The sequence below is a fragment of the Oncorhynchus nerka genome, linkage group LG27 (assembly GCF_034236695.1).
Source record: "Oncorhynchus nerka isolate Pitt River linkage group LG27, Oner_Uvic_2.0, whole genome shotgun sequence".
In the NCBI taxonomy this organism is placed as follows: Eukaryota; Metazoa; Chordata; class Actinopteri; order Salmoniformes; family Salmonidae; genus Oncorhynchus; species Oncorhynchus nerka.
This window is the reverse complement of record NC_088422.1, coordinates 26187855-26214335: the sequence shown is the minus strand read 5'-3', so window position 1 is coordinate 26214335 and position 26481 is coordinate 26187855. Positions and strand designations below refer to the sequence as shown.

The window sequence follows — 26481 nt, the reverse complement described above, 5'->3', positions numbered from 1 at the left end:
TGATGTGTAAATACCAGGGAGGGACACATTGCTTGACAGTGACAGAACCGAGCTAGTGCTGTCCCTGACTGGACATGCAGTAGCTAGCTTGATGCCGTGAACTCTCGTGGAGACTGTGTGTTTGTTCATCATATATAGCTAACTAGCTAATATATAGCTAACCTTAGTCGTTGGTTTAGTCAGATACTACTGACATGGATTTCAACGTGAAGAAATTAGCTTCGGATGCAGGAATTTTTTTCACTCGAGCTATACAGGTAACTCATCTAACAGTAACTATGTTTTTTACATTAAATGTATTTCGTGTCTCCAATACATGTACTAAATAACGTTACTAAAGTTACTGTATACTGTTGCTCGCTAGCTAATGTTTGATAACTAGCTAGCTGACGTTAGCTAGCGTCTGGCTTCAGTAAAAACTGGAAGCATTACATATCTGATTTATGCATATTTGCCAGTCCTTTAGCTAGATATTCGAAGGTTTCTGTGCCGTCTTCTATAGCCACTGGCACTGCTAGCTTTATGCTATCGACAGCTAACTATGTTTTGGCTAACAAAGGTTCGCTATCTAACTTGGCTATGTTTTTGAAAAAAAAAAAAGATTTACTTTTCTGTTTCGGGTACAGTCAGTGTATCTATGTCTATGGGGTCAGATGTAAAAACTGGAGGCATCATTACATATGATTCAGCATATTTGCCAGTACATTAGCTAGATATTAGAGGAAGGTTTCTATGCCGTCTGCTATAGCCACTGGCACTGCTAGCTTGATGCTAGGTAGCTATGTTTTCGCTATCTACTATAGTTATGTTTTCGAAAAACTCTGCTCTTCGGTGTCCGGTAGTCAGTATCTATGGGGTCAGACGAACTTTCGCGCCCTCACCCCCCCAAAAATGCCAACGCAAGAGATATCTTTCATTATTGTAACTGTGTAACAGGTCACGATGAAAATCTCCCCAGGGAATGACAGTCAGACTGATTTCCTAATGACTATGTTGCACATAAAGCAATGGATGTCTGCTCAGCCAATAAACTAAACTGAATGCACTTTCTATCTTTGTATCTGAACCCATTGGCAGAGGATACTGGGAATGGGAAAAGACTGGTGAAATATTAGATGGGGAAACTAGTAGGTGTATAGTTTCATGGCCTATGAGGACTTGGCATTTAGTTGTATGCTTTCCAGTAGCCTATGAGGAGACCATGACATGAAGTGCATCCCCAAAACCAGTGATAATGATGCTGCTTCTAGTGGCATGGCATAGGGCAGTTCCATGGGCACCACGTGAAAGTTGATGTTGAGTCGCTGCAATAGGCCTTGTTCACTGAGACCTGAAGGTTGATGCTGTTGTTTCTTTTGCCAAAGTTCACAGGGGAAAAGTTTGGACAGGTAGAAAAGACTGAGCTGGATGCCCACTTTGAGAATCTGCTCAGCCGTGCTGATTCCACTAAAAACTGGACAGAGAAAATCTTCAGGCAGACAGAGGTTCTGCTGCAGCCCAACCCCAGTAAGGCCCAGCATACAAACTGAACTGCTCAGGACAGAGGCCTCCAACTCCCACCACCCATCCCTACTCCCTGCTTAATGCAAACACCCATGCATACACAGGATAGTTAACCAAAAACACATCAATTGAAAACCGCTTCAAAAACTTCAGATCAGTTAAAAAAAATGTGAAACATGGTGGTTAGGTTACATGGTGATGGAGTGCTAACCTGTGCCTTTCTGATTCTCCATGCTACAGTTGACAACACTGGTGAGTATCTCTGTCGTGCAATCTTTTCATCCGTGTGGTCTATAGTTCAACAGACAAGTGTTACGATGCTGTATTGGGTGTTTTCAAGCACGAGTCTTTTGTGAAAACCTGTTGTTTAGCCTATCCTCTATCGCAAGTAGTACTTATCAGTGAGCAGCTCAACAGCTGTGTCCGTTAGCCACACCAGACAATGACTCAGCACTGCGGGCCTGTGGGTAACATGCAGAAATTAATTCCCATGTTAGTCTCTCTACTAAGTAGGCTGTCCCAGAAAAAATATGTTATCTTGGTAGACTGAGTCATCTGTTCTTTCAACCAATAGACACACCCTGTGTTTGAATAAAATCAACTATGTGTAGGCTAATGAGCTTGTCTAATGCTTTAAGCCTCCTCCCGCTGCTGCTGGCCTTAGCAGATTCTGCCATTAAGCTCTTAAAGTTGCCGGTAATAGGCTACACTAGCGGTCGGCAACCTTTTTCTTTTTGGGGTGCCAAGTTATCCTACCATTTCTACTGATCTGCGTGGCAGTTATGATTTTAATATGCACATTTTTGTGGAACACGTTAATTTAATTTATAATAGTCTTCATAACTCAAAATCAATGTTATGTGGTTAATCAAAATTCTAAATGAAAATGATACGAATCAAAAAGTAACTTCTATTGCCAATATGTAAAAATAGCCAACATAAAGCCAAGAAATAAAAACATTGCAGCCTGCAGGTAGAGAATATTCTGATGAAAATAAATATCCTATAAATCATATTGGCTATCTGCAAGGAACTTGAAACATTGTATCAACTATTGTATTAACTTGGTCCAGCCCAAAGCTAGTGCTAGCAAACTTGCAACATTATATAAAATATTCTGTGTCCTCTTAGAGGTTCCTGTCCCAAACAGACACAGTTGTAGGCTATTTTGTGCAAGGGATAAGAAGTAATCAGGTAGGCCTATTTTATGTTTCCACCAGATCAGAGCATGACATTTTTCCCCCCTTTCATGCTGAGTGGTAATCGAAATGGAGAGAGCTGAAAATATTTTTCAAATAGGGTACGTATGGGAACTGTTGTCATTTTCAGTGGATGTAAAAACGGACTTTGTTTACTTGCTGTTTTGAAGTGAAGAAAAAATGACTTTGAGAAGCTCCACCGGGATGGTGAGTTAAGACAATCAGAAATGGTGTCAGATCCCCAAATGGGCACACTTCTATGCAGTCCTACATTTGCACACAGGCCATGTAGACTAGTCCTACTTCTATATGCGTAATCGGGTGCGTTTCCTAACTCAAGATTGACAGGAGCACTCCAAACAAAAGACAATGAATAAAATGACTACTCGTAATTGTAATGAAGTAAACCAAAACGTTTTCTTACAAGTGTAGCCTAGATTGTGCACTCTGCAAACAACGTGTCCATTCCTACAATGACAACGGTAAGACTGTAATAATAATATATTGAATGCTAGCAGAAATGACCATAACCAAGCAAACATTGTAGATGAGAAATTACAGGAACTAATGGTAAATGTACTACTGGTGTGCCATTCCCATGGCCTCCCCAATGGATTAGTCCTCTCAGCCAGGTGTGAATCAGACGTGTCTCATGTGACAATTATTTAGTATATTTTTGCCACTGCTCGACTAAAAAACATCTTGGTCGACCAAACAATCGACCAGTCGACTAAATGTAGTCAGCCCTACTACCAATGCTAGTTCTTTTCATTATCTGAGTGAAATAACATTTATTTCCATGACGACTTCATTCAACTCCTTATTCCCACAATCTTGAATTACAATACTGTACATTCTCATACTGGGCATTGGCTTACTTTGCTTTGGCATTCTCCTCTCCCACCAATTTCCATTTTCAAGTTTCATTTGATGACTATTTTTGGCCAGTACTCTCTTCAAGCAGGCCCGTTCTTTCTATCTGCAGGTTCCAGGATTGAGGAGTTCCTGTATGAGAAGCTTGACAGAACGGTTCCCTCCAGACCAAATAATGAAGAACTGCTGGGTCATTACATGCAAGATGCGGCAAAAGATTTTGGTCCTGGAACTCCATATGGTGAGTGTGACTCAAGCTTTGTGTAGGCCTACACGGTCTTTCCAGGTGGTATAGAACTGTTTTTTTGTTGTTGTATAGGATTGGCAAGTGATAATACAATTTGAGAGAGGAAACTGAGACCGTGTCTTGGGCCCCAGTCAAATCCAATAATTTCACCTGATGATCTTACTCAATACATCTCCACTCTGTGCTCTCTCCCTCATGCAAATCCCTAAGAATGGCTCGAACCATTTGTGGTACAGTGCCTTCAGAAAGCATTCACAGACCTGGACTTTTTCCACATTTTGTTGTTACAACCTGAACTTAAAATTGATTCAATTTAGATGTTTTGTCACTGGTATACACACTATCACATAATGTGAAATTGGAATGATGTTTGTAAAAGTTTTACAAGACTCAATAAGTATTCAACCCCTTTGTTATGGCAAGCCTAAATAAGTTCAGGAGTGAAAATGTGCTTAATAAGTTGCATACCTTATATATCCTACACAAAACATTGGTTCAGCTGACATGAATTATCCTCCCTTCTCTGCAGTAGCTTTCGTACTGCTAGGTAGCTTTTCTGGCTTGTGCTATAGCCAGACTAATGTTAGATATTAGAGGAAGGTTTCTGTGCCGTTAGCTATAGCCACTGGCACTGCTAGCTTCGCAGAAGTTTTTGCCTTTCGGTTTCAGGTACAGTCAGTGTATCTATGCGATCAGACATGACCTTTCATGCCCCCACCCCCCAAAAATACCAATGCAAGAGATATCTTTCATTGTTGTGACAATGTGTAACAGGTCTTGATGAAAATGTCCCCAGGGAATGACCGTCAGATTCATTTCCTAATGTCTATGTTGCATTTAAGCAATGAATTGAGCAATGAATGTCTGCTCAGCCCTTAGAAATTATATTCAGTTGAGTTTTTCTTTGTATCTGAACCCATTGGCAGAGGATACTTGGAATGGGAAAAGACTGGTGAAATATTAGACAACTAGCAGGTGTATTGTTTCATGGCCTATAAGGGCTTGGTATTTAGTTGCATGGTTTAATTCCCCCAAACCAGTGATAATGATGCAGCTTCTAGTGACATGGCATAGGGCAGTTCCATGGGCACCATGTGAAAGTACAATGATACACAGAAACAGTGGAAGGTCACTATTGATGTTGTGTAACTGCAATAGGCCTTGTTAACAGAGAACTGAAGGGTGATGTTATTGTTTCTTTTGCCAAAGTTCATTGGGGACAATTTTGGACAAGTAGAGAAGACTGAGCTGGATATGCTTAACAAGTCACAATTAAGTTGCATGGTCAAACTCAGTGTGCAATAATAGTGTTTAACATGAATGTTGAATGACTACCTCATCTCTGCACCCCACACATACAGTTGTCTGTAAGGTTCCTCAGTCGAGCAGTCAATTTCAAACACAGATTCCCACAAGACCAGAGAGATTTTCCAATGCCTCGCAAAGAAGGGCACCTATTGGTAGAAGGGTTTTTAAAAAATGCAGACATTGTATATCCCTTTGAGCATGGTGAAGTTATTAATTACACTTTGAATGGTGTATCAATACACCCAGTCACTACAAAGACACAGGCGTCCTTCCTAACTCAGTGGTGATATACAACACATTACTGCGGAAGCAGGCTGCATCATGTTATGGGTATACTTGTAATCGTTAAGGACTGGGGAGTTTTTCAGGATAAAAAAAATAATGAAATCGAGATAAGCACACGCAAAATCTGATTGTCTGCTTTTCACCAGACACTGGGAGATGAATTCACCTTTCAACAGGACAATAACCTAAAACACAAGGGAAAATCTTCGCTGGAGTTGATTACCAAGAAGAGTGAATCTTCCTGAATGGCCGAGATACATTTTTGACTTAAATCTACTTGAAAATCTATGGCAAGACCTGAAAATGTTTGTCTAGCAATGATCAACAACCAATTTGACAGAGCTTGAAGAATTTTGAAAGTAATAATGGGCAAATTGTTGCACAATCCAGGTGTGGAAACTCTTGCAGGTTATTGTGTGTAGATCAGTGAGTTATTATATGTATTTTTTTATCCATTTAGAATTCAGGCTGTAACACAACAAAATGTGGAATGAGTCAAGGGGTATGAATACTTCCTGAAGGTACTGTATATCCATGTGAGAAAACATCACCATATCTAGACTCTATGCTCTTTGTCCAAAAGTGTGTAGTGTCACTCTTCCCAAAGCCTTTGCTTATACTGATGAGTTCACCCTAAAGTGAGTGAGCAGTGAGATTGGTGATCAGGGCTGTTGTGAGCATTAGTCAATTAATCTCCTCCCGCCCCTTCACTCCCCTGCGGTCCAGCCTGTCTCATATCTGTCTGCCCAATAAATCACCTTCTGGCAATCCTGAGGATCAATAGTGCTCCATCTCTCTCTCTCTCTCTCTCTCTCTCTGTTGTTCAGAGTTGGCTCTGCAGGCTTGGCTCTGCAACGGCAACCTTAATGCATAAAGTTTATGCACATATTAGATTATTAGGTTGTCTCTCTGTGGAGCTTTTCCCCTTCAGTTGGAGAAATGTAACTTCGTCACAGAGACCTGAGTGATGGGTCATGTACAGATTTATTTAGGGCTCTGCAGACCTGTTTAGCTAGGAGTTGTTTTATAAATTAATTCAGCTAATTTGGAATGGAAAGCTCATGCCAATAAATCCACGTTGGCTTTTTTCCAAGATAAAAATGCACAAATACAGTAGCCTATACTCAGGGTTGGGTAGGTTACTTTCTAAATGTAATCCGTTACTAGTTACCTGTGCAAAATTGTAATCAGTAACGTAACTTTTGTATTGCCTAAACTCAGCAATGTAATCTGATTACATTAAGTTACTTTTAAATGACTTTCCCCTGAAGAGACATTAGAAATAGGCAAAAATGTATGTTACCAATTGATCTATTGCAGTTTACATAGCTGGCCATATATGCATGTTACGTTTTACTTTATGGGTTGTTTATGTAAGCTTCTTCAAACCCATCGCTTTCTACTACATATAATAATACAATTCAATTATCTTTATCATAAATAAATATCATTTATAAGTCCAAAAGTGGATGTAGCAACTATAGATTTCCCCTTTAAGTCTATCAAATGTGTGAGGGTTTGAGCATGTGTCCATTAGGCCTATGAATAAATAAAATATCAGCATGAATTCGATTGAACAATAAAAGCCCCACTTTTATTCAATAGGCTGGGATCCGGACTATGCAGCTGTTACGAGCGCATTTTCACTGGCTGTTAACTGGTTTCAAAAACAATGATTGATAGGCAGTTTAAACTTCTTGAATTTAACCATTATTGGGTTCAAATACACATTTAGATTTGAGAACTAACATCCACAACAACCACAATCCGTAAGGCGCTAATAGCTAAATGAGAGAGCAGCAGTGTGATTCAAGGCGCATGTTTAAATTTGTTCCACCTGAGCGAGTCAGAGACCACTATGATGACACACCAAATGTGTTTGATGGATCGTGGGAAAAGAGCAGGAATAGGCTTTTGTAGGCTACAGTCCAAGCTATGTCTTCCAATGGTCTAGTCTGTTTTACATCTGAGGAAACCCCAATGTTAAAATTTTGAGTTTTGTTGTTTTGGTAAAAGTCATGTCAAGAGTGTCTAGAGGTTCCGTCAGTGTGGCCCTCCCCCTCTCTTTGCAGGTATATTGTAGTTGGCCAAGGTTCTCCCACACTCTATCTCAGCTGCAGTGCATTCATTATTGATGCACTGGGTGTTGCTATCTAGATGGAGCTCTGAATCTACACTACTACACCTAAACAGCAGGCTTTGTGGGGTAGGCTCATCAAGTCATTGATAGACAGTTGGTGAAGGGGCGTTTGTGCCATAGATTACTGGGATGGGAAAAGCCTAAATGTTTGTTACAGGTTGTATTGAGCTACCATGTCCTATTGGTCTAGACTTTGTATTCTTCTGATAAGTAATATGTCATTCCTCTGATAAGTACGTCTTCTGATAAGTAATGTCATTCATAGTTAATAAGTCACTGCTAGGCCTATATTTCACATATATTGTGTGTGTGTGTGTTGCTGTAGGTAGCACCCTGATCAAAGTAGGTGATTGTGAGAGGAGACTGGGCAGTGTACAGAGGGAGTTCCTACAGACCTCCGCTATCGGCTTCCTCACCCCACTCAGGAACTTTCTGGAAGGAGACTGGAGGACCATCTCAGTGAGTCTGGCTATCTGGCCTCAGAGGGACATCTTGGGATTGCATGCAGACCAGTGTGTAGACCAGGATTTAATACAATGCTAATCAACACATTGGGGTTTAGTTTTCTACTTATTCCTATATGGATGTAGCAGAGTTTTAGGACCTAGCCAACTTAACCCCACACATACAGGCTACAGGCTGTTGTGCAGAGAGTTGCTGATCTTCTCCTCCCGGTCTCAGAAAGAGAGGCGTCTCCTGGAGAACCGCAGACTGGACCTGGACTCTTGTAAAGCACGGCTGAAGAAAGCCAAATTAGCAGAGTCCAAGGCTGCGGTGAGTATACCCTCCTCTCCCTGTTCCCCTTTAGCTGCATCATGTAGCTATGAGTCTACCCTCCCCTTCCTGTTTCCCTTCAGCTGCATCATTTAGCCATGAGTCTACCCTCCTCCACCTCTTCCTGTTCCAGTTCAGCTGCATCATGTAACCAGGCTCCAATTCAGCGTGAACTGCTACTGCTAACTAACATCTATCTCTGTTCTAATTATGTTCACAGTGTGAGGGAGAAGTGAGTATTAGTGTAAAATATAGTCCACTTTGGTTATTTTTCCCCCCCTTTTTTCTTTCTGACATTCTCTGCCCATTTTCTCATTTGGCACTTTGAAATCCAGTTGAACGCATGTGAGAAGCCAAGAGAGCGAGAGAAGACTTTCACGTTCTTTTGAAAGTGAAAGAAAGGATCTTGTGGCATGGTACACTGGAGCAAACCCATATGACCCTAGAGCAGTGGTATTCAAACTTTTTTAGCAGGGACCCCATTTTTTTACCATCAGAATTTCTGGGGACCCCACCTCAAATGTAATGACACAATCATAAAATTACGATTTTTACATCTCTGTGGTGTGTGTGTGTGTGCCGTGCCTTCGGAAAGTTAGCCTTATTCTTAAATGGATTAAAATCAAATATTTTCCTCATCAATCTACACACAATACCCCATAATGAAAAAATGAACAGAAATACCTTATTTACATAAGTATTCAGACCCTTTGCTATGAGACTTGAAATTAAGCTCCATTGCATCCTGTTTCCATTGATCATCCCTGAGAGGTTGCTACATCTTGATTGGAGTCTGTGATTTGGTAAGGCGTGTCAGCAAAAACGTGTCTCAAGGGAATTGTCCGTAGAGCTCCGAGACATTAGTTCAAAGGCACGGATCTGGGGAAGGGTACCAAAACATTTCCCACAGCATTGAAGGTCCACAAGAACACAGTGGCCTCCATCATTCTTAAATGGAAGAAGTTTGTAACCACCAAGACTTCCTAGAGTTGGCCGCCCGGCCAAACTGAGAAATCAGGGGAGAAGGGCCTTGGGTAGGGAGGTGACCAAGAACCCAATGGTCACTGACAGAGCTCCAGAGTTCCTCTGTGGAGATGGGAGAACCTTGCAGAAGGACAACTCCACAAATCAGGCCTTTATGGTAGAGTGGCCAGATGGAAGCCACTCCTCAGTAAAAGGCACACGACAGTCCGCTTGGAGTGTGCTGTAAGGCACCTAAAGGACTCTCAGACCATGAGAAATAAGATTCTCTGGGCTGATGAAGCATGGTGGTGGCAGCATCATGCTGTAGGGATGTTTTTCAGCGGCAGGGACTAGGAGACTAGTCAGGATTGAGGCAAAATACAGAGAGATCCTTGATGAAAACCTGCTCAGGACCTCAGACTGGGGCAAAGGTTCACCTTCCAACAAGACAATGATCCTTAACATACAGCCAAGACAACACTGGAATGACTTCGGGACAAGTCTCTGAATGTCCTTGTGGCCCGGACGTGAACCCGATCGAGTAACGCTCCCCATCCAACCTGACAGAGCTTGAGAGGATCTGCAGAGAAGAATGGCAGAAACTCCCCAAATACAGGTGTGCCAAGCTTGTAGCGTCATACCCAAGAAGACTTGAGGCTGTAATCGCTGTCTAAGGTGCTTTAACAAAGTATTGAGTAAAGGGTCTGAATACTTTCAGTACAGACTGCATACATACATACATACATACATACAGTTGAAGTTGGATGTTTGCATACACTTAGGTTGGAGTTATTAAAACTAATTTTTCAACCACGCCACAAATTTTGTGTTACTATAGTTTTGACAAGTCGGTTAGGACATTTACTTTGTGCATGACACAAGTTATTTTTCCAACAATTGTTGACAGACCGATTATTTCACTTACAATTCACTGTATCACAATTCCAGTGGGTCAGAAGTTTACATATAATAAGTTGACTGTGCCTTTAAACAAAGATCATACATTTTGGAGAAATGTCCTCTGGGCTGATGAAACAAAAATAGAACTGTTTGGCCATAATGACCATTGTTATGTTTGGAGGAAAAAGGGAGAGGCTTGCAAGCTGAAAATACTATCCCAACCGTGAATCACAGGGGTGGCAGCATCATGTTGTGGGGGTGCTTTGCTGCAGGAGGGACTGGTGCACTTCACAAAATATAAAGTATCATGACGAAGGAAAATTGTGGATATATTGAAGCATCATCTCAAGACATCAGTCAGGAAGATAAAGCTTTGTCGCAAATTGGTCTTCCAAATGGACAATGACCCCAAGCATACTTTCAAAGTTGTGGCAAAATGGCTTACGGACAACAAAGTCAAGGTATTGGAGTGGCCATCACAAAGCTCTGACCTCAATCCCATAGAACATTTGTGGGCAGAACTGAAAAAGAGTGTGCGAGCAAGGAGGCCTACAACCTGACTCGGTTACACCAGCTCTGTCAGGAGGAATGTACCAAAATTCACCCAAATTATTGTGGGAAGCTTGTGGAAGGCTACCCAAAACATTTTATTCAAGTTAAACAATTTAAAGGCAATCGTACCAAATACTAATTGAGTGTATGTAAACTTCTGACCCACGGGGAATATGATGAATGGAATAAAAGCTGAAATAAATCATTCTTTCTACTATTATTCTGACATGTTCACATTCTTAAAATAAAGTGGTGATCCTAACTGACCTAAGACAGGGAATATTTACTAGGATTAAATGTCAGGAATTGTAAAAAACTGAGTTTTTAAATGTATTTGGCTAAGGTGTATGTAAACTTCCAATTTCACTATATATACATACACACATATTGGGGAACCCACTGCAGTTCCCAGTGGGGTTGCAACCTCGACTTTGAATACTACTGCCCTAGAGACAGCACAACTGAGTAGTACACAAAATCATTTGTAAAATGGAACAGAAGTGTCTTTAAATTGGACCAGTGTATGGGTGCAACGTGACTAACTGCATCCAATTACCAAGTTCATCCTCCTATTAAATCACAAAGGGCTTTTTGAGACCAGTAGTGAGAGGAATGGCCCTGTCCCATGTGAGTACAGATGACTTGGTTTAAAAGTTCTGATTGGTAACATGCTTGACCAATTATACCATGTCCAGTGAATGTCTACCTCCACATCACATTCCCAGCTCCCACTCTCAGTGAGAGCATTTGAAATGTTAAGATGTATGGCTGTTTTTTTCCTTCAGGTCAAAGATCTAATTTGATATGGTATGTTTTCTTGATAGCATGATTAAATAAACCGACATACAGAACTCCGTAAACACATTTTATTTTGATTGTAGACTAATTTCAAATCAGACCTTTGAAACCTGTATGCATGGTGATTGCCACATGAAGGCATGCACATTTTTCAAAATATGTTTGTTTAGCGTACTTATCTATTTCCTGCAAAATATTTGTATTTTAGAAGTACTTTAATTACATTGGGCTGGCCAAATCCTAATGATTAAGAAGTCAATTGAGAGTAATTTACTGTATTCGATTAGATCGATGTATTGCCCTCTGAAAAGGAAATTATTTTCCACAGACCTCAACATTTTACAGAAACTGTACATAAAAGATCAAACCAACTTATCACCCAGTCCCAGACATAACATTCACAGTTTCTTCTTCCATGCTCCATATATGATAGATTAACCTCAGTGACCAGACGACCGGAACTATTCTCCAGGTATACTGTAGGCTACACAACACATATTTGTTTTAAATCCAGCACCTGGTTTGTTTGGGGATAGAATGAGATGATGGCTGTCTTTAAGGGCTATGACAATGACAGGCTGTGTACACATCTCTCATGCTGCTGTGTTTATTTACACATGCTGCATGGTCGTCGTCCTTCTAGTCTAACACGCCTTGGGACTCCAGGCAGTAGATGTGCAGCACAGGAGGTTGATGGCAACTTAATTGGGGAGGACGAGCTTGTGGTAATGGCTGGAGCAGAATAAGTGGAAACCATGTGTTTGATTTCATTCGCTCCGGTGCAGCCATTATTATGAACAGTCCTCTCCACAGCAGCGTTCACTGATATGAGGGTGAAGAAAGATATTTGTACCATTCCAGGGCTCTACAGTGGGACCATTTTACTCACATATGTGCCTAAATATTTTGCTTTGGGACCTGGAATGTTTATATTGGAACACCAATGTGCCTAGAAAAAGTAAGGATTTTAGCTTTAATATCTGAAATATTTTTCATTGTGCTCCTACATTTCTTTGTATGCACATACATTTTTCAACTTAGGCGCGCACACGTGCTCCTTGTAAAAAAGGTCAGCGTAGAGCTCTGCAGTCTTTGATTGGCCAGTGCTCGCAGAACAGACGTCTCATATCATCAAGATAATAACAAAGGGTTTAGTTTTTACTATGTGTGCGTCCCTGTCACATGACTCTCTTATACTTTTGGTTTTGTTTGTCCTTTTGTGTTTGTTTGGTGCACACCATACTGTATGTGTAAACTGCTCTGCCGTGTCTGTAGGCTGTGCCTGATTTTCAGGAAACCAGGCCCAGAAATTATGTCCTCTCTGCCAGTGCATCTGCGGTAAGGAGCTTTAACAGCCAGTCCACTCTACACTAACACTGTACATGTAGCCTACTGTCACTTTACAAATTCTATGGTATTTCTTCATATCACCAGATTGTTTCCGGCATAGTAATATAGTAATCCATTATCTATGTGGTACTTGACTTATCACAGACAACAGTCTAATTTCCCAGGCACAATGACCAAAAGTAGGGCAAAGAAAGCACTTCAAAGGTGTTATACTTCAATTGATCCAAATAAAATGAACTCTGAATGCAGGACCAAAACATTTGGAATATGCTTTCTTTTGAATGCACCCCTGGGTTGAAAATCTATTTCTTTACTGTCATCAGTCTCAATCCAATCTAAGAATGTGTGTGTCTCCCCTGTGATGTCATCAGAATGTGTCTCTCACTCCCCCTCTCTTGTTGCCCTGCCGCTTTTCAGCTCTGGAGCGAGGAGGTGGACAAAGTGAGTATGATGTGTTTGGACACCCTCCTCCTGTACTGTATAAATAAGTAATATCTTTACTCCTAGTGAGCTTTGTTTCTAGGTAAAGTGTCTCTCTTCACAAGTTATCACCTTCAGAATTCACAAGAACAAAACAGCTGATAATGGAAAATGGGGGCTGTAGTATTACATGATACCGCTCTCTGTTTGTTTTGGTTGTTCTGTAGGCAGAACATGAGCTTCGAGTGGCACAGACAGAGTTTGACAGGCAGGCAGAGGTCACACGGCTCCTGTTGGAGGGCATCAGCAGTACACACGTGAGTCATGAGGTCAAACTTGTAGAGTGGACCAACATGACCACTACACATGGCCACTCTTCAGCATATGCACTGTTTACCAGGTAATAAGTTAGGGATAATCAATAAGGGGCTCTATGGAAAATAATGAACGATGTGGAAGGTGTGTTAGTGCGGCGTGGACTAACCTTCCACAGAGCTTCATTATTTTCCAGAAAATGCATAGAGCCCCGAGTTGATTATCCCTTTATACCATCATTTAACACATTTGCAGCAACATTTAAAAAAAAATTGCAGGTAGAAATGTGTTCAGCATCCACTAAAGTAGGTAGCAAGGTTACTAGATAGCTACAGTAGTTGCCTTGGCAACCAAACATACTTACTGGTTTTTGCTAACCAAACAATCAGTCCTATCTTGTTATTATGAATTAATAACATATTGAAAATCGAATTCAACCGTGTCAATAATGTTTTCAATTCGACTTTTGCCTTCAAAACCAGCTCAAACATAGAACATGTAAGACTGAACTATAGCTATTGAATTCTACTGTACTGATATACCGTGCATTATAGGGAAATAATGCATGCACCAGAATGCACTTCAAGCCAATGAGAAACGAGTATTCAACAATGCCATGGTATAAACTGTTTTAATAATATGGTGGGGACAGGGTATGTTGAGGGGGACCAAGTAACAACTGTGTTATGTGTTTTGGATATGTTGTCTGTAGGTGAACCACCTGCGCTGCCTGCATGAGTTTGTGGAGGCACAGACAGCCTATTACAAGCAGTGTCACCTGCACATGCAGGACCTGCAGAAAGAGCTGGACAGGTGAGGACTGGCTCTGGGTAGATGCACAACTTTATATTGGACATACTAGCATACTTAGCTGGGCTGTCTAGATCTGGCTTTTATTTGCTGCAGTGTTTGCTATTGAAATGGATGTAAGCTGTTTATCAATGACCATCTCCACTATTATCTCTTATGCTCTCAGTTCCAATGGAGATGTGTAAGTAACATTTGATGACAATTACAGTTGAACTCACCATTACTCAACAAATTTTTGTTAACCGTTAGTAAAGTCTGATTATTCCCCAGGGAATGTACTGTGTACCTTATGAATGTCTTCATTCCCTAAACCTCTGCAGGTTTCCCAATGCGTTTGCTGGTAACCCAGGCCACTCCATGGCCTCCGGTGGCTCCTCTCCCCTGGACCCTGCCAGCGCTGTGGAGACAGACACGCTGAAGATCGAGGAGGTGCAGGCCCCTGCCACAGGCACACGCAAGGCCAAGGTCCTGTACGACTATGACGCTGCCGACACCAGTGAGCTATCCCTACTGGCTGACGAGGTGAACACACACACAGAATTCTACCTGCACACCCGCCATTAGTTGAATCAGGTGTATCCGTGCAGTGCTATAATATGTAGTATGGTGGGCAGGAAACGGTCTACAGTCTTGAAACAGCTAGGACTAGATGGAATATACAAGATAGTGCTATTTTGTGTACATAATGTTTCTGCCACTGTCTCTTATGACCGAAAATAGCTTCTGGATATCAGAACAGCAATTACTCACCTCGAACTGGACAAAGATTTTTTTCTTTAGCCTCTAGTGACACCCCATCCCGTGATCGGGACCGTTGTCATCATCTGACACTAATTAGCATAACGCAACGGACAAATATTCCTAGAAAATATTCCTATTCATAAAAATCACAAATGAAATATATTGAGACACAGGGTAGCCTTTTGTTAATCACACTGTCATCTCAGATTTTCAAAATATGCTTTGCAGCCAAAGCTAGACAAGCATTTGTGTAAGTTTATCGATAGCCTAGCATAGCATTTTGTCCAGCTAGCAGCAGGTAACTTGGTCACGGAAATCAGAAAAGCAATCAAATTAAATCGTTTACCTTTGAGCTTCGGATGTTTTCACTCACGAGACTCCCAGTTAGATAGCAAATATTCCTTTTTACAAAAAATATTATTTTTGTAGGCGAAATAGCTCCGTTTGTTCTTCACGTTTGGCTGAGAAATCGCCCGGAAATTGCAGTCACGAAAACGGCGAAAAATGTTCCAAATTAGCTACATAATATCGACAGAAACATGGCAAACGTTGTTTATAATCAATCCTCAAGGTGTTTTTCAAATATCTATTCGATAATATATCAACCGGGACTGGTGGCTTCTTAGTAGGATAGAGAGAAACAATGGCCGCATTTGTCCTTTACGCACCAAACACTCAGAGACTTCAGCTGACCACTGACGCAATGTTGACGTTCAGGCTCATTTTTCAAAATAAAAGCCTGAAACTATGCATTGTGACAATAGACACATTAGGGAAGCCATAGAAAAAGTAATCTGGTTGATAGCCCATTCACTGCTCAATAGGGACGCATAGGAACGCAGAGCCTTCTAAATAAGAGTCCCTTCCTGTTTGGATTTTTCTCAGGCTTTCGCCTGCAACATCAGTTATCTTATACTCACAGACAATATTTTTACATTTTTGGAAACTTCAGTGTTTTCTATCCTAAGCTGTCAATTATATGCATATTCTAGCATCTTGTCCTGACAAAATATCCCGTTTACTACGGGAATGTTATTTTTCCAAAAATGAAAATACTGCCCCCTAATCACAAAAGGTTAATGAGTCGAACGCAAAGGATTTACTGCTGATACCAGGCCTAAATCCCCGTAATTCGCATGAAGAGGAGATGCCGATATAGGGGACGCAGTTCCGGGTGCCTTGTGAGAAATCGTCGACAAGTGAGTAACCCGTCTCTATCATCCGTCCAATCATTGGAGAATAAACTGGATGAGCTCCGTTCGAGACTATCCTACCGGGACATTAAAAATGCTAATATCTTATGTTTCACCGAATCGTGGCTGAATGACGACATGGATAATATACAGTTGACTGGGTTTTCCATGCATCGGCAAGACTGAACGGCTACCCCCAGTAAGACGAGCGGTTTGTCAATAAGTCTTTGTCGATAACAGCGTGATATCTCATGTTTAAGAAGTCTCAAGATTTTTCAACGCCGATACCGATTATTGGAGGACAAAAAAAGCTGATACCGATTAATCTAACGATTTTTTAAATGTATATATACAGTGGGGCGAAAAAGTATTTAGTCAGCCACCAATTGTGCAAGTTCTCCCACTTAAAAACATGAGAGAGGCCTGTAATTTTCATCATATGTACACTTACACTATGACAGACAAAATGAGAAAAAAAATCCAGAAAATCACATTTGTAGGATTTTTAAAGAATTTATTTGCAAATGATGGTGGAAAATAAGTATTTGGTCAATACTTTGTTATATACCCTTTGTTGGCAATGACAGAGGTCAAACGTTTTCTGTAAGTCTTCACACACTGTTGCTGGTATTTTGGCCCATTCCTCCATGCAGATCTCCTCTAGAGCAGTGATGTTTTGGGGCTGTTGCTGGGCAACATGGTCTTTCAACTCCCTCCAAAGATTTTCTATGGGGTTGAGATCTGGAGACTGGCTAGGCCACTCCAGGACCTGAAAGACCCAGCCACGTTTCATCTTCAATGCCTTTGCTGATGGTAGGAGGTTTTCACTCAAAATCTCATGATACATGGTCCCATTCATTCTTTCCTCTACACGGATCAGTCGTCCTGGTCCCTTTGCAGAAAAACAGCCCCAAAGCATGATGTTTCCACCCCCATGCTTCACAGTAGGTATGGTGTTCTTTGGATGCAACTCAGCATTCTTTGTCCTCCAAACACGACGAGTTGAGTTTTTACCAAAAAGTTCTATTTTGGTTTCATCTGACCATATGACATTCTCCCAATCTTCTTCTGGATCATCCAAATGCTCTCTAGCAAACTTCAGACGGGCCTGGACATGTACTGGCTTAAGCAGGGGGACACGTCTGGCACTGCAGGACTTGAGTCCCTGGCGGCGTGGTGTGTTACTGATGGTAGGCTTTGTTACTTTGGTCCCAGCTCTCTGCAGGTCATTCACTAGGTCCCCCCGTGTGGTTCTGGGATTTTTGCTCACCGTTCTTGTGATCATTTTGACCCCACGGGTGAGAGCTTGCGTGGAGCCCCAGATCGAGGGAGATTATCAGTGGTCTTGTATGTCTTCCATTTCCTAATAATTGCTCCCACAGTTGATTTCTTCAAACCAAGCTGCTTACCTATTGCAGATTCAGTCTTCCCAGCCTGGTGCAGGTCTACAATTTTGTTTCTGGTGTCCTTTGACAGCTCTTTGGTCTAGGCCATAGTGGAGTTTGGAGTGTGACTGTTTGAAGTTGTGGACAGGTGTCTTTTATACTGATAACAAGTTCAAACAGGTGCCATTAATACAGGTAACGAGTGGAGGACAGAGGAGCCTCATAAAGAAGAAGTTACAGGTCTGTGAGAGCCAGAAATCTTGCTTGTTTGTAGGTGACCAAATACTTATTTTCCACCATAATTTGCAAATAAATTCATGAATTCGACAATGTGATTTTCTGGATTTTTTTTCTCATTTTGTCTGTCATAGTTGATGTGTACCTATGATGAAAACTACAGGCCTCATCTTTTTAAGTGGGAGAACTTTCACAATTGGTGGCTGACTAAATACTTTTTTGCCCCACTGTATATACACATTTTTTGTAATAATGACAATTGCAACAATACTGAACACTTTTATTTTAACTTAATATAATACATATTTTGGATGGGTGTTCTTAAGGTGATTCCACAGGTTGGTGGTATTTTTTGATTTAGCTGTTGCTGACCCCATGCTTACGTCTTTATCACAAATAGACACCTTGCTTTCCCTGGTGCCAATTCCATGTAATAGTCCCACACTGGTGCTATGCTTTTCTCTGCCATCTGTAAAACACACACAGCTCTGAAGTGACAATGATACTGAAGTGTCTGCTTAGGAGACAAATACTCTCAACTGTTTGAATAAAAATAGAGTTTAAGTTACCTGTGATGAATGTTGAAAACAAACTGTACTTTCTATATGCAGGAAATCCTATTTTAATAATGGACATGGTAAGAATTGACTACCAAAGTGCGAGTCATAATTCCCATGACACCTTCTAACAAAATCTGAAAAGCGGTTCCTTCATTCATTTATTTCATAGGATATTTTTAGATTCACTTAAAATAAGGTCTGTTTCGTGTAGGCTTACACCACCTTGCCAATTTTATAACTGTGTAGATATCCATAGGACAAGGTAACTCTGATCAATATTTGCTAAATATAAGCGAAGCTCATTTTTTTGTAGAGTGGATTTATGAAAATATTTTGACAAACGTTACCTTATCCTAGTGAGATTTACACGGGTCTCAAAACGCCGAGGCGGTTTAAGCCTGAACGAAACACAGACCTTATTTGAAGTAGATCAAGACATTCTCTATGGAAGACATGAACGGTAAAATAACGAAGGAACCCCTTTCAAGTTCAGCCGCAAGTTATTACAGGAATCATAACGCGTCAACTATTTCTCTCTAAACCATATACCTTTGACTATTACGAGCCTGCTGCTGCCTACCACCCCTCAGTCAGACTGCTCTATTAAATATCAAATCATAGACTTAACTATAATAAACACACAGAAATACGAGCCTTAGGTCAAATCCGGAAACTATCACCTCAAACCAAATGTTTATTCCGTTCCGTATTTTATCTAATGGGTGGCATCCATGAGTCTAAATATTCCTTTTACATTGAAGGTTGTGCAATGTTATGTCATAATTATGTAAAATTCTGGCAAATTAGTTCAAAGAGCCAGGTGGCCCAAACTGTATACCCGGACTCTGCATGCAATGAACGCAAGAGAAATGACACAATTTCACCTAGTTAATATTGCCTGCTAACCTGGATTTACTTTAGCTAAATATGCAGGTTTAAAAATATATACTTGTGTATTGATTTTAAGAAAGGCATTGATGTTTATGGTTAAGTACAGATTGGAGCAACGTCAGTCGTTGATTGATTGTTTTTTACAAGATAAGTTTAATGCTAGCTAGCAACTTACCTTGGCTTACTGCATTCGCGTAACAGGTAGGCTCCTTGTGAGGCAGGTGGTTAGTGCGTTGGACTAATTAACTAAGGTTGCAAGATCGGATCCCCCGAGCTGATAAGGTAAAAATCTGTTGTTCTGCCCTCTTCCTAGGCCGTCATTGAAAATAAGAATGTGTTCTTAATTGACTTGTCTAGTTAAATAAAGATTAAATAAAGGTGTAAAAAAATAATTAAATCGGCACCCAAAAATACCGATTTCCGATTGTTATGAAAACTTGAACTCGGCCCTAATTAATTGGCCATTCCGATTAATTGGTCGACCTCTAGTACATACATACCCCAACCAGAAGCAAAGTATTACAGGCAACATCCACACTGAGCTAAAGGGTAGAGCTGCCGCTTTCAAGGAGCAGGACTTTATCCCGCTATGCACTCCGACAAACCATCAAACAAGTGTCAATACAGGACTAAGATTGAATGGCATCCATTCAATGACATTTTCAACCCATCCTTGACCAAGTCTACATTAGGAAGGTGTTCTTAATATTTTGTACACTCTGTGCATGTTATTATTTTGTCTTTTCCCAGCTAATCACAGTTTACACAGTGCCAGGCATGGACTCAGACTGGCTGGTGGGAGAGAGAGGGAACCAGAAAGGGAAGGTGCCTGTCACATACCTGGAGCTGCTCAGCTAAAGAAATCAATTGAAAGATGCACGCTTGCAACATTGCACTCACATGCCTTCAAACATGCTGACGTTGACAAATTCAACCAAACACACCCACATGCTGTACGCACACGGACCGCATTACATCATTGGTGAATATGAAGGCAAATGCACAACATTGAATACGGAGGAATAGTTACCATCACAACTCGGCCGAAAATTCTGAAATGTAAGATATTTACTTACTGAAATGCCCTGTATTATTCAGGCTTTGATGACCTTTCACAGCTGTGGAAAAAGCTTCATACAGCCTGCCCACACACACTTGCACCTGTTTTAGACATCTTTCCCAAATCCATTATTTTTATGTGGAACATTCCATACACCCTGTGCACCTCTCGTTAGTCCACATTCCTATATTGTCATTTTCCTGGACACCTCTACCACTACCTGGCACTGAAACATTTCATGGCCGTATGCCCTGCTTAGTGACTAACCAGAAATTGAAGCACTCCTAGTCTTTTACTAACTGCCTTAAAATAATGGGAGAGAGGCTGTGTCCATCTGCTATAACTCATAGAATGTATTGGACACACTGCAATGTTCACATTCCAGTTTGCCTGTTCGCTTAGGACACTTATTTTGAAGAGGACAAACCAGATCTTACACAGAACATACATTTTGGCATGCAAAACTGTAACTTATTATTTAAGTATCTGTGGTGAGTTCTATTCCCATTTGTGTCCCTTTTTTTAGTTTGCTCTTTTTGCTGTTCTGTTTCTTTAACATGTCATTATTCCTTCAGTTGTCTTTGTATGTTTTTAGTTGAATTGTTTGATCCGATGTTGTCTTTTCTGTGATAGTCTCAGTGTCTTCAAGACAGGACCTAGGCTGCTACATGTGCTACTGGCAGGAGTTAGTCAGACTACTCTGCTCAATGCAAAGCCTCTGTCTTTCTTGTAATCAGAATTGTAATGCCTGTATATTTATTTCTCATAGACCTTTTAGTACCAAAGCAAACTTAAGTATGCATGCACTCTGTCATGGTTTGTGATGCTGTGACTGTTTTGCCATATCTTGTTTTGACCCTTTTCTGCCTTTTACTGTCAATGTATTTATTGTCTGTTCCCAAGCCATGCTGGGTGAATGCGTAGGATGTAATAAAACATATGCTTTGGACACAATCTAGTTTGTGTGGTTTGTCAGTTCAGGTTCTTAATCTAATATTCTGGTCTGTCGGATTGGAAGTAATCATTATTTAATACATATTTTTTTCAAATTCAAACTTTGTCCATTCTATAACTCGTACTGGTAATTACAACACGCTCTCCTTTTTACAATATTTTCTATGACTACTGCATCAACATGTTCATGCGTATAAAGTATTTTAATCTGGCATGTTTGGCATTAATGTAATGATTTCATTTCAAATAAACAATTCAGGAAATATAGCTTAAACCCATATTTCAATAAGTACTATATAGGTCATTTGTCCAGCAAATCAGTGGATATACAATATGTACAGTGACTTCAGAAAGTATTCACACTCCTTGAAGTTTTCCACATTTTGTTAAAAAGGGATTAAATTGAGTTTTCTTTCACTGGCCTACAAACAATAGCCCATAATGTCAGTTTTCAGCTTTTCATTTAATTAATTGTCAATGAGTAATAAACCTGTTTTATGGAAAGCCTAAATAAGTTAAGGAGTTAACATTTGCTTAATAAGCCACATAATACATTGCATGGACTCACTCTGTGTGAAATAAGTGTTTAACATAATAGAGATGAGTTTATGACTATGTCCCTCAGTCGAGCAGTGCATTTCAAACACAGATTCAACCACAAAAACCAGGGAGGGTTCCCTGGGCCTTGCAAAGAATGGCACCTATTGGTAGATGTGTAAACATAAAAAAGCAGACATTGAATATCCCTTTGAGCCTGGTGAAGTTATTAATTACACCCAGTCACTACGAAGATACAGGCGTTCTACCTAACCCAGTTGCCGGAGAGGATGGAAACTGCTCAGGGATTTCACCCAACTTTAAAACAGTTCCAAGTTTAATACCTATCATAGGAAAGAACTGATGGTCACAACATTGTAGTTACTCCACAATATTAACCTAAATGACAGAGTGCAGAACAAAAAAATATTACAAAACATGCATCCTGTTTGCAACGAGGCACTAAAGTAATACTGCCGAAAATGTATGTCCTGAATACAGTTATGTTTTCACAAATCCAACATATTATTCAGTTCCACTCTTCGTATTTTCAAACATGGTGGTGGGTGAATCATGTTATGGGTATGCTTGTCAACGGCAAGGACTAGGGAGTTAAAAAAAATTAAAATGGAATAGAGCTAAGCACAGGCAAAATCTTAAAGGAAAACCTGGTTGTCTGCTTTCCAACAGACACTGGGAGATAAATTCACCTTTCAGCAGGACAATAACCTAAACACGAGGCCAAATATACACTGGAGCTGCTTACCAAAACGACATTGATTGTTCCGGTGTGGCCTAGTTACAGTTTCAGGTGTGTAAGACATAGACAAAACAAATGGAAAAGTGGATCGGCGGTGGCTAGAAGGCCAGTGACGTTGACCGCCGAACGCCACCCGAACAAGGAGAGGGACCGACTTCAGCAGACGTCGTGACAGCTTCACATGAATACAGTGGGGCAAAAAAGGATTTAGTCAGCCACCAATTGTGCAAGTTCAACCACTTAAAAAGATGAGAGAGGCCTGTAATTTTCATCATAGGTACACTTCAACTATGACAGACAAAATGAGAGAAAAAATCCGGAAAATCACATTGTAGGATTTTTAATTAATTTATTTGCAAATTATGGTGGAAAATAAGTATTTGGTCACCTACAAACAAGCAAGATTTCTGGCTCTCACAGACCTGTAACTTCTTTAAGAGGCTCCTCTGTCCTCCACTCGTTACCTGTATTAATGGCACCTGTTTGAACTTGTCATCAGTATAAAAGACACCTGTCCACAACCTCAAACAGTCACACTCCAAACTCCACTATGGCCAAGAGATTTTTTTTCTCATTTTGTCTGTCATAGTTGAAGTGTACCTATGATGAAAACTACAGGCCTCATCTTTTTAAGTGGGAGAACTTTCACAATTGGTGGCTGACTAAATACTTTTTTGCCCCACTGTAAGTGCTGACAAAAATGGTCATCTTTTGCACACAGTGCTTCAGAAGTGGATACTCTGTGTCTGACACAAGGCACCAGAAATGGGCAACACCTGATCTTAGTTCACCTTACAATATGTAATTTTTGCCTGCAGCTCCACTATCTCACTCTCTATGCCAGCACGGTCAGGACAGATGGCTGTGATGACTGGGGTCAAAGATGACACTGGCACATGAAAGGGGTCCTCAATGAAGTTGAAAAACTCCTTGTACTCCATGAATCCTTGAATCTTGACTCAAACTCCAACTTCAACTCTTCCAACACATGCACAAATGCATCATAGCTAAAATGTTGCAGTATGTCTGGGTTGGATGTGGTGACTGGTCTGAGTTTTGGGAAATGAACAAACTGTCTGTCAGGTATGAACAGTGAGATGATTTTATTTTGAAATGTTGTGACCACACGCAGCATTTTGCCCAGAGATGTAGCTTTCCCTTGGAGCAGGATATTCACCGTGATCAGGTGGTAGGTGATGTTAGTTTAAAAAGCCAGCTTTAATATCCACATTGGATCATCCAGCTCTGGCTCCTCTCTCCCCTTGCTTGCAACAAATTCACGGATTTGAGGGAAGAGAGAGAGAAATCTTTCTAAAACTCTGCCACGAGACAGACATCTCACCTCATTGTGGAATATCAAGTTGCCGTATTCTGTCTGGTATTCCTCCAGCAACTCACGGAACTGAGTGCCCTCGCAATCATAATGTTCACCACGCAAATGACTTGCTGCATCACATTCTTTGAGTTTAGCCACAAGTGCTTCCTGATGAATGATACAATGAAACTAACAAATTCGGGAATATCCTTTCTCTTTCTCGTCAGGCCTATGAGTCCCTTCTTCTTCCCTCGCATGCTCGGGGCGCCGTCAGTGCACACAGATGCCAGATTTGAGGGCTTTCAGAATATCCTCTTCTCGTGTTTGTCCCTGAAGGGGCAGTAAACATAAAAGTTCCTCTCTGAACGATTTGTTTTGATGAAAGCGGATACAAACACATAATTGTCACTTACATGCAATGTCACTTACATCAGTGCTTTCATCAAGCGCAATACTAAAACACAGCGCCACGGACATGTCAGTAATCAGTTGCTTAACGATGTCCTCGCCAATGTCTTCTATACATCTTGTTATGGTCGAGTCGGAGAGTTGCAGTCCCTTAAGGAAGCTATTTTGAAGCAAGTTGTTTGTGAAATCGGCAACCAATATTTCGGCTGAGGACAAAAAACATTATTTGACAATCTCTGCATCTCTGAAGGCCTTGTTTCTCACGAGTAGCCAAGCAATCTCATACATTGCCTCTGTCGTTTTCTCTGCAACAGTGCTAGATCTGTCCAACATTTGTTGTTGTCCTTTGAGCTGTCCTTTGAGTTGCGCTTTTGTCTTGTTTCTGAGGTGTGACAGAAAAATGATTTACCTGATTTGTTTGACATTAATAGTTAACACTTATATACTAATAGTAAGACATTTCTGTTCTTATAAAATATATGTGTAAACTGAGAGGAGGCTAAAAACCTACAGCTAGCATTCCATAGACAAAATGTGGTGTGTGTGACCCAAGATAGAGATAGCCTGGAGGAGTTTAGAACAATCTCTCATTGTCTCATCTTCCTGGCATCTGGGAAACTAAGCCGGGTTGGGGGTAAAACACCATCCTGTGTAGATAACCAAGGTGGCTTTTGGGAGTTGGAACCAGTCTGACTAAGCATTTGTAGGTCCTATATAATATCTGGGTTTTTTTCATTTTCAGTTAGGCAGTTGACGGTTTCATTACTGCAATAATTAATCGATATTAAATAAAGATGATTGTTTGAACAAAGTCTCTCTTAGTACTGAATTTCCACGACAGAGGTTGCTTTGTTGCAGATATGTTTTGTCAAAGTGGGCATGGTGTGACTGGAAATAACGCTCTAAATTTGCTCGTTTAAAACAATCGACCGCCTTCCAGCAAATAAGGCAAAGTGAGCTAGCCCCATTATGCAGTACAAAAAAACAGTTGTCTGTCCATTTCTCCTAGAACTTCCTGTGTTCTTCTTGAATAGACTGCATCCTTCTCTTGGCCACCGGAGCCACGTTAGCTAGCTGCATTTCCCCGCTGCCATCTTCCTGATTTTCCTGGTTCTCCGGTGGTTGTTTGTTCATAGCTGTCACATTGTTCTCCAGCTCCACCCCTCATTTTCATTGTCAATAGATTTACCTTTCTTTCTCTTTTTTTTTTTTAACAATAAATCTATCCATGTCGACCAGCCTGCAAAATTAGCTAGCAGCAAACTGATATTGGTCAGTCGCTTTAGCTGAGCAGTTGCATTCTGTTTCGGGAAACGTTCTATTTCGGCCTTTCTGTTCAACAGCTGCGCTATACTGGCATCTATCTGCCATCCAGGGAACAATCAATATTTTCAGTGAAGTGATTCAGACATGCATTGAATTGAAATTTTATCATTATGGATTATGAATAGAAAATAGGCAAATCACCGTGAGCCGCAAATTAAGGGCTCGCAGGCTGCACAATGAGTGCCACTGTGTTACAGCCTGAATTCAAAATGGATTAAATATTTTTTTTCTCACCCATTTACACACAATGTCCCTAAATGCCAAAGTGAAAACATTTATTTATTTTTTGCAAATGTATTAAAAATGATTATACAGAAGTATCTCATTGACATGAGTATTTATAACCCTGAGTCAATACATGTTCGAATCACCTTTGGCAGCGATTACAGCTGTGAGTCTTTCTCGGTAAGTAAATAAGAGCTTTGTGCAGCTGGGTTGTACAATCCTTGCACATTCAAAATTCTTCAAGCTCAAGTTGGTTGTTGATCATTGCTAGACAGCCATTTTTAAGTCTTGCCATAGTCAAGCCGATTTAAATTAACCCTCTGTTCACCATGTTTGGTTGTGAGTGATATTTTTTTTAATTGAATTTTTTATTTAACCTTTATTTAACCAGGTAGGCTAGTTGAGAACAAGTTCTCATTTGCAACTGTGACCTGGCCAAGATAAAGCAAAGC

The 26481-nt window shown here is 40.6% G+C and overlaps 1 protein-coding gene across 5 annotated transcripts; it reads left to right on the top strand.

Annotated features, from left to right (window-relative positions):
• Window positions 1–21: 21 nt before the first annotated feature.
• Window positions 22–21458, top strand: LOC115111463 (endophilin-B2-like). Of its 5 annotated transcripts, XM_029637526.2 has the most exons (13): window positions 22–257; window positions 1365–1506; window positions 3688–3816; window positions 7881–8014; window positions 8237–8329; window positions 11976–12014; window positions 12818–12880; window positions 13310–13333; window positions 13540–13629; window positions 14340–14440; window positions 14604–14618; window positions 14758–14959; window positions 20195–21458. In XM_029637526.2, the coding sequence occupies exons 1-13, from the start codon at window positions 195–197 to the stop codon at window positions 20300–20302; spliced, it is 1203 nt and encodes a 400-aa protein (XP_029493386.1). In that variant the 5' UTR covers window positions 22–194; the 3' UTR covers window positions 20303–21458. The 5 variants fall into 5 exon arrangements, with proteins under 5 accessions (XP_029493386.1, XP_029493391.1, XP_064867571.1 ...); XM_029637531.2 differs by lacking the exon at window positions 11976–12014 and having other exon boundaries at window positions 23–257; XM_065011499.1 differs by lacking the exon at window positions 14604–14618 and having other exon boundaries at window positions 23–257.
• Window positions 21459–26481: the final 5023 nt, after the last annotated feature.

Coding starts and splice junctions, on each gene's coding strand:
- LOC115111463 (XM_029637526.2), top strand. CDS start 195: ATGGATTTCAACGTGAAGAAATTAGCTTCGGATGCAGGAATTTTTTTC. Junction 258..1,364: donor TTTTCACTCGAGCTATACAG/GTAACTCATCTA, acceptor CTTTTGCCAAAG/TTCACAGGGGAAAAGTTTGG. Junction 13,630..14,339: donor AGGGCATCAGCAGTACACAC/GTGAGTCATGAG, acceptor TGTTGTCTGTAG/GTGAACCACCTGCGCTGCCT.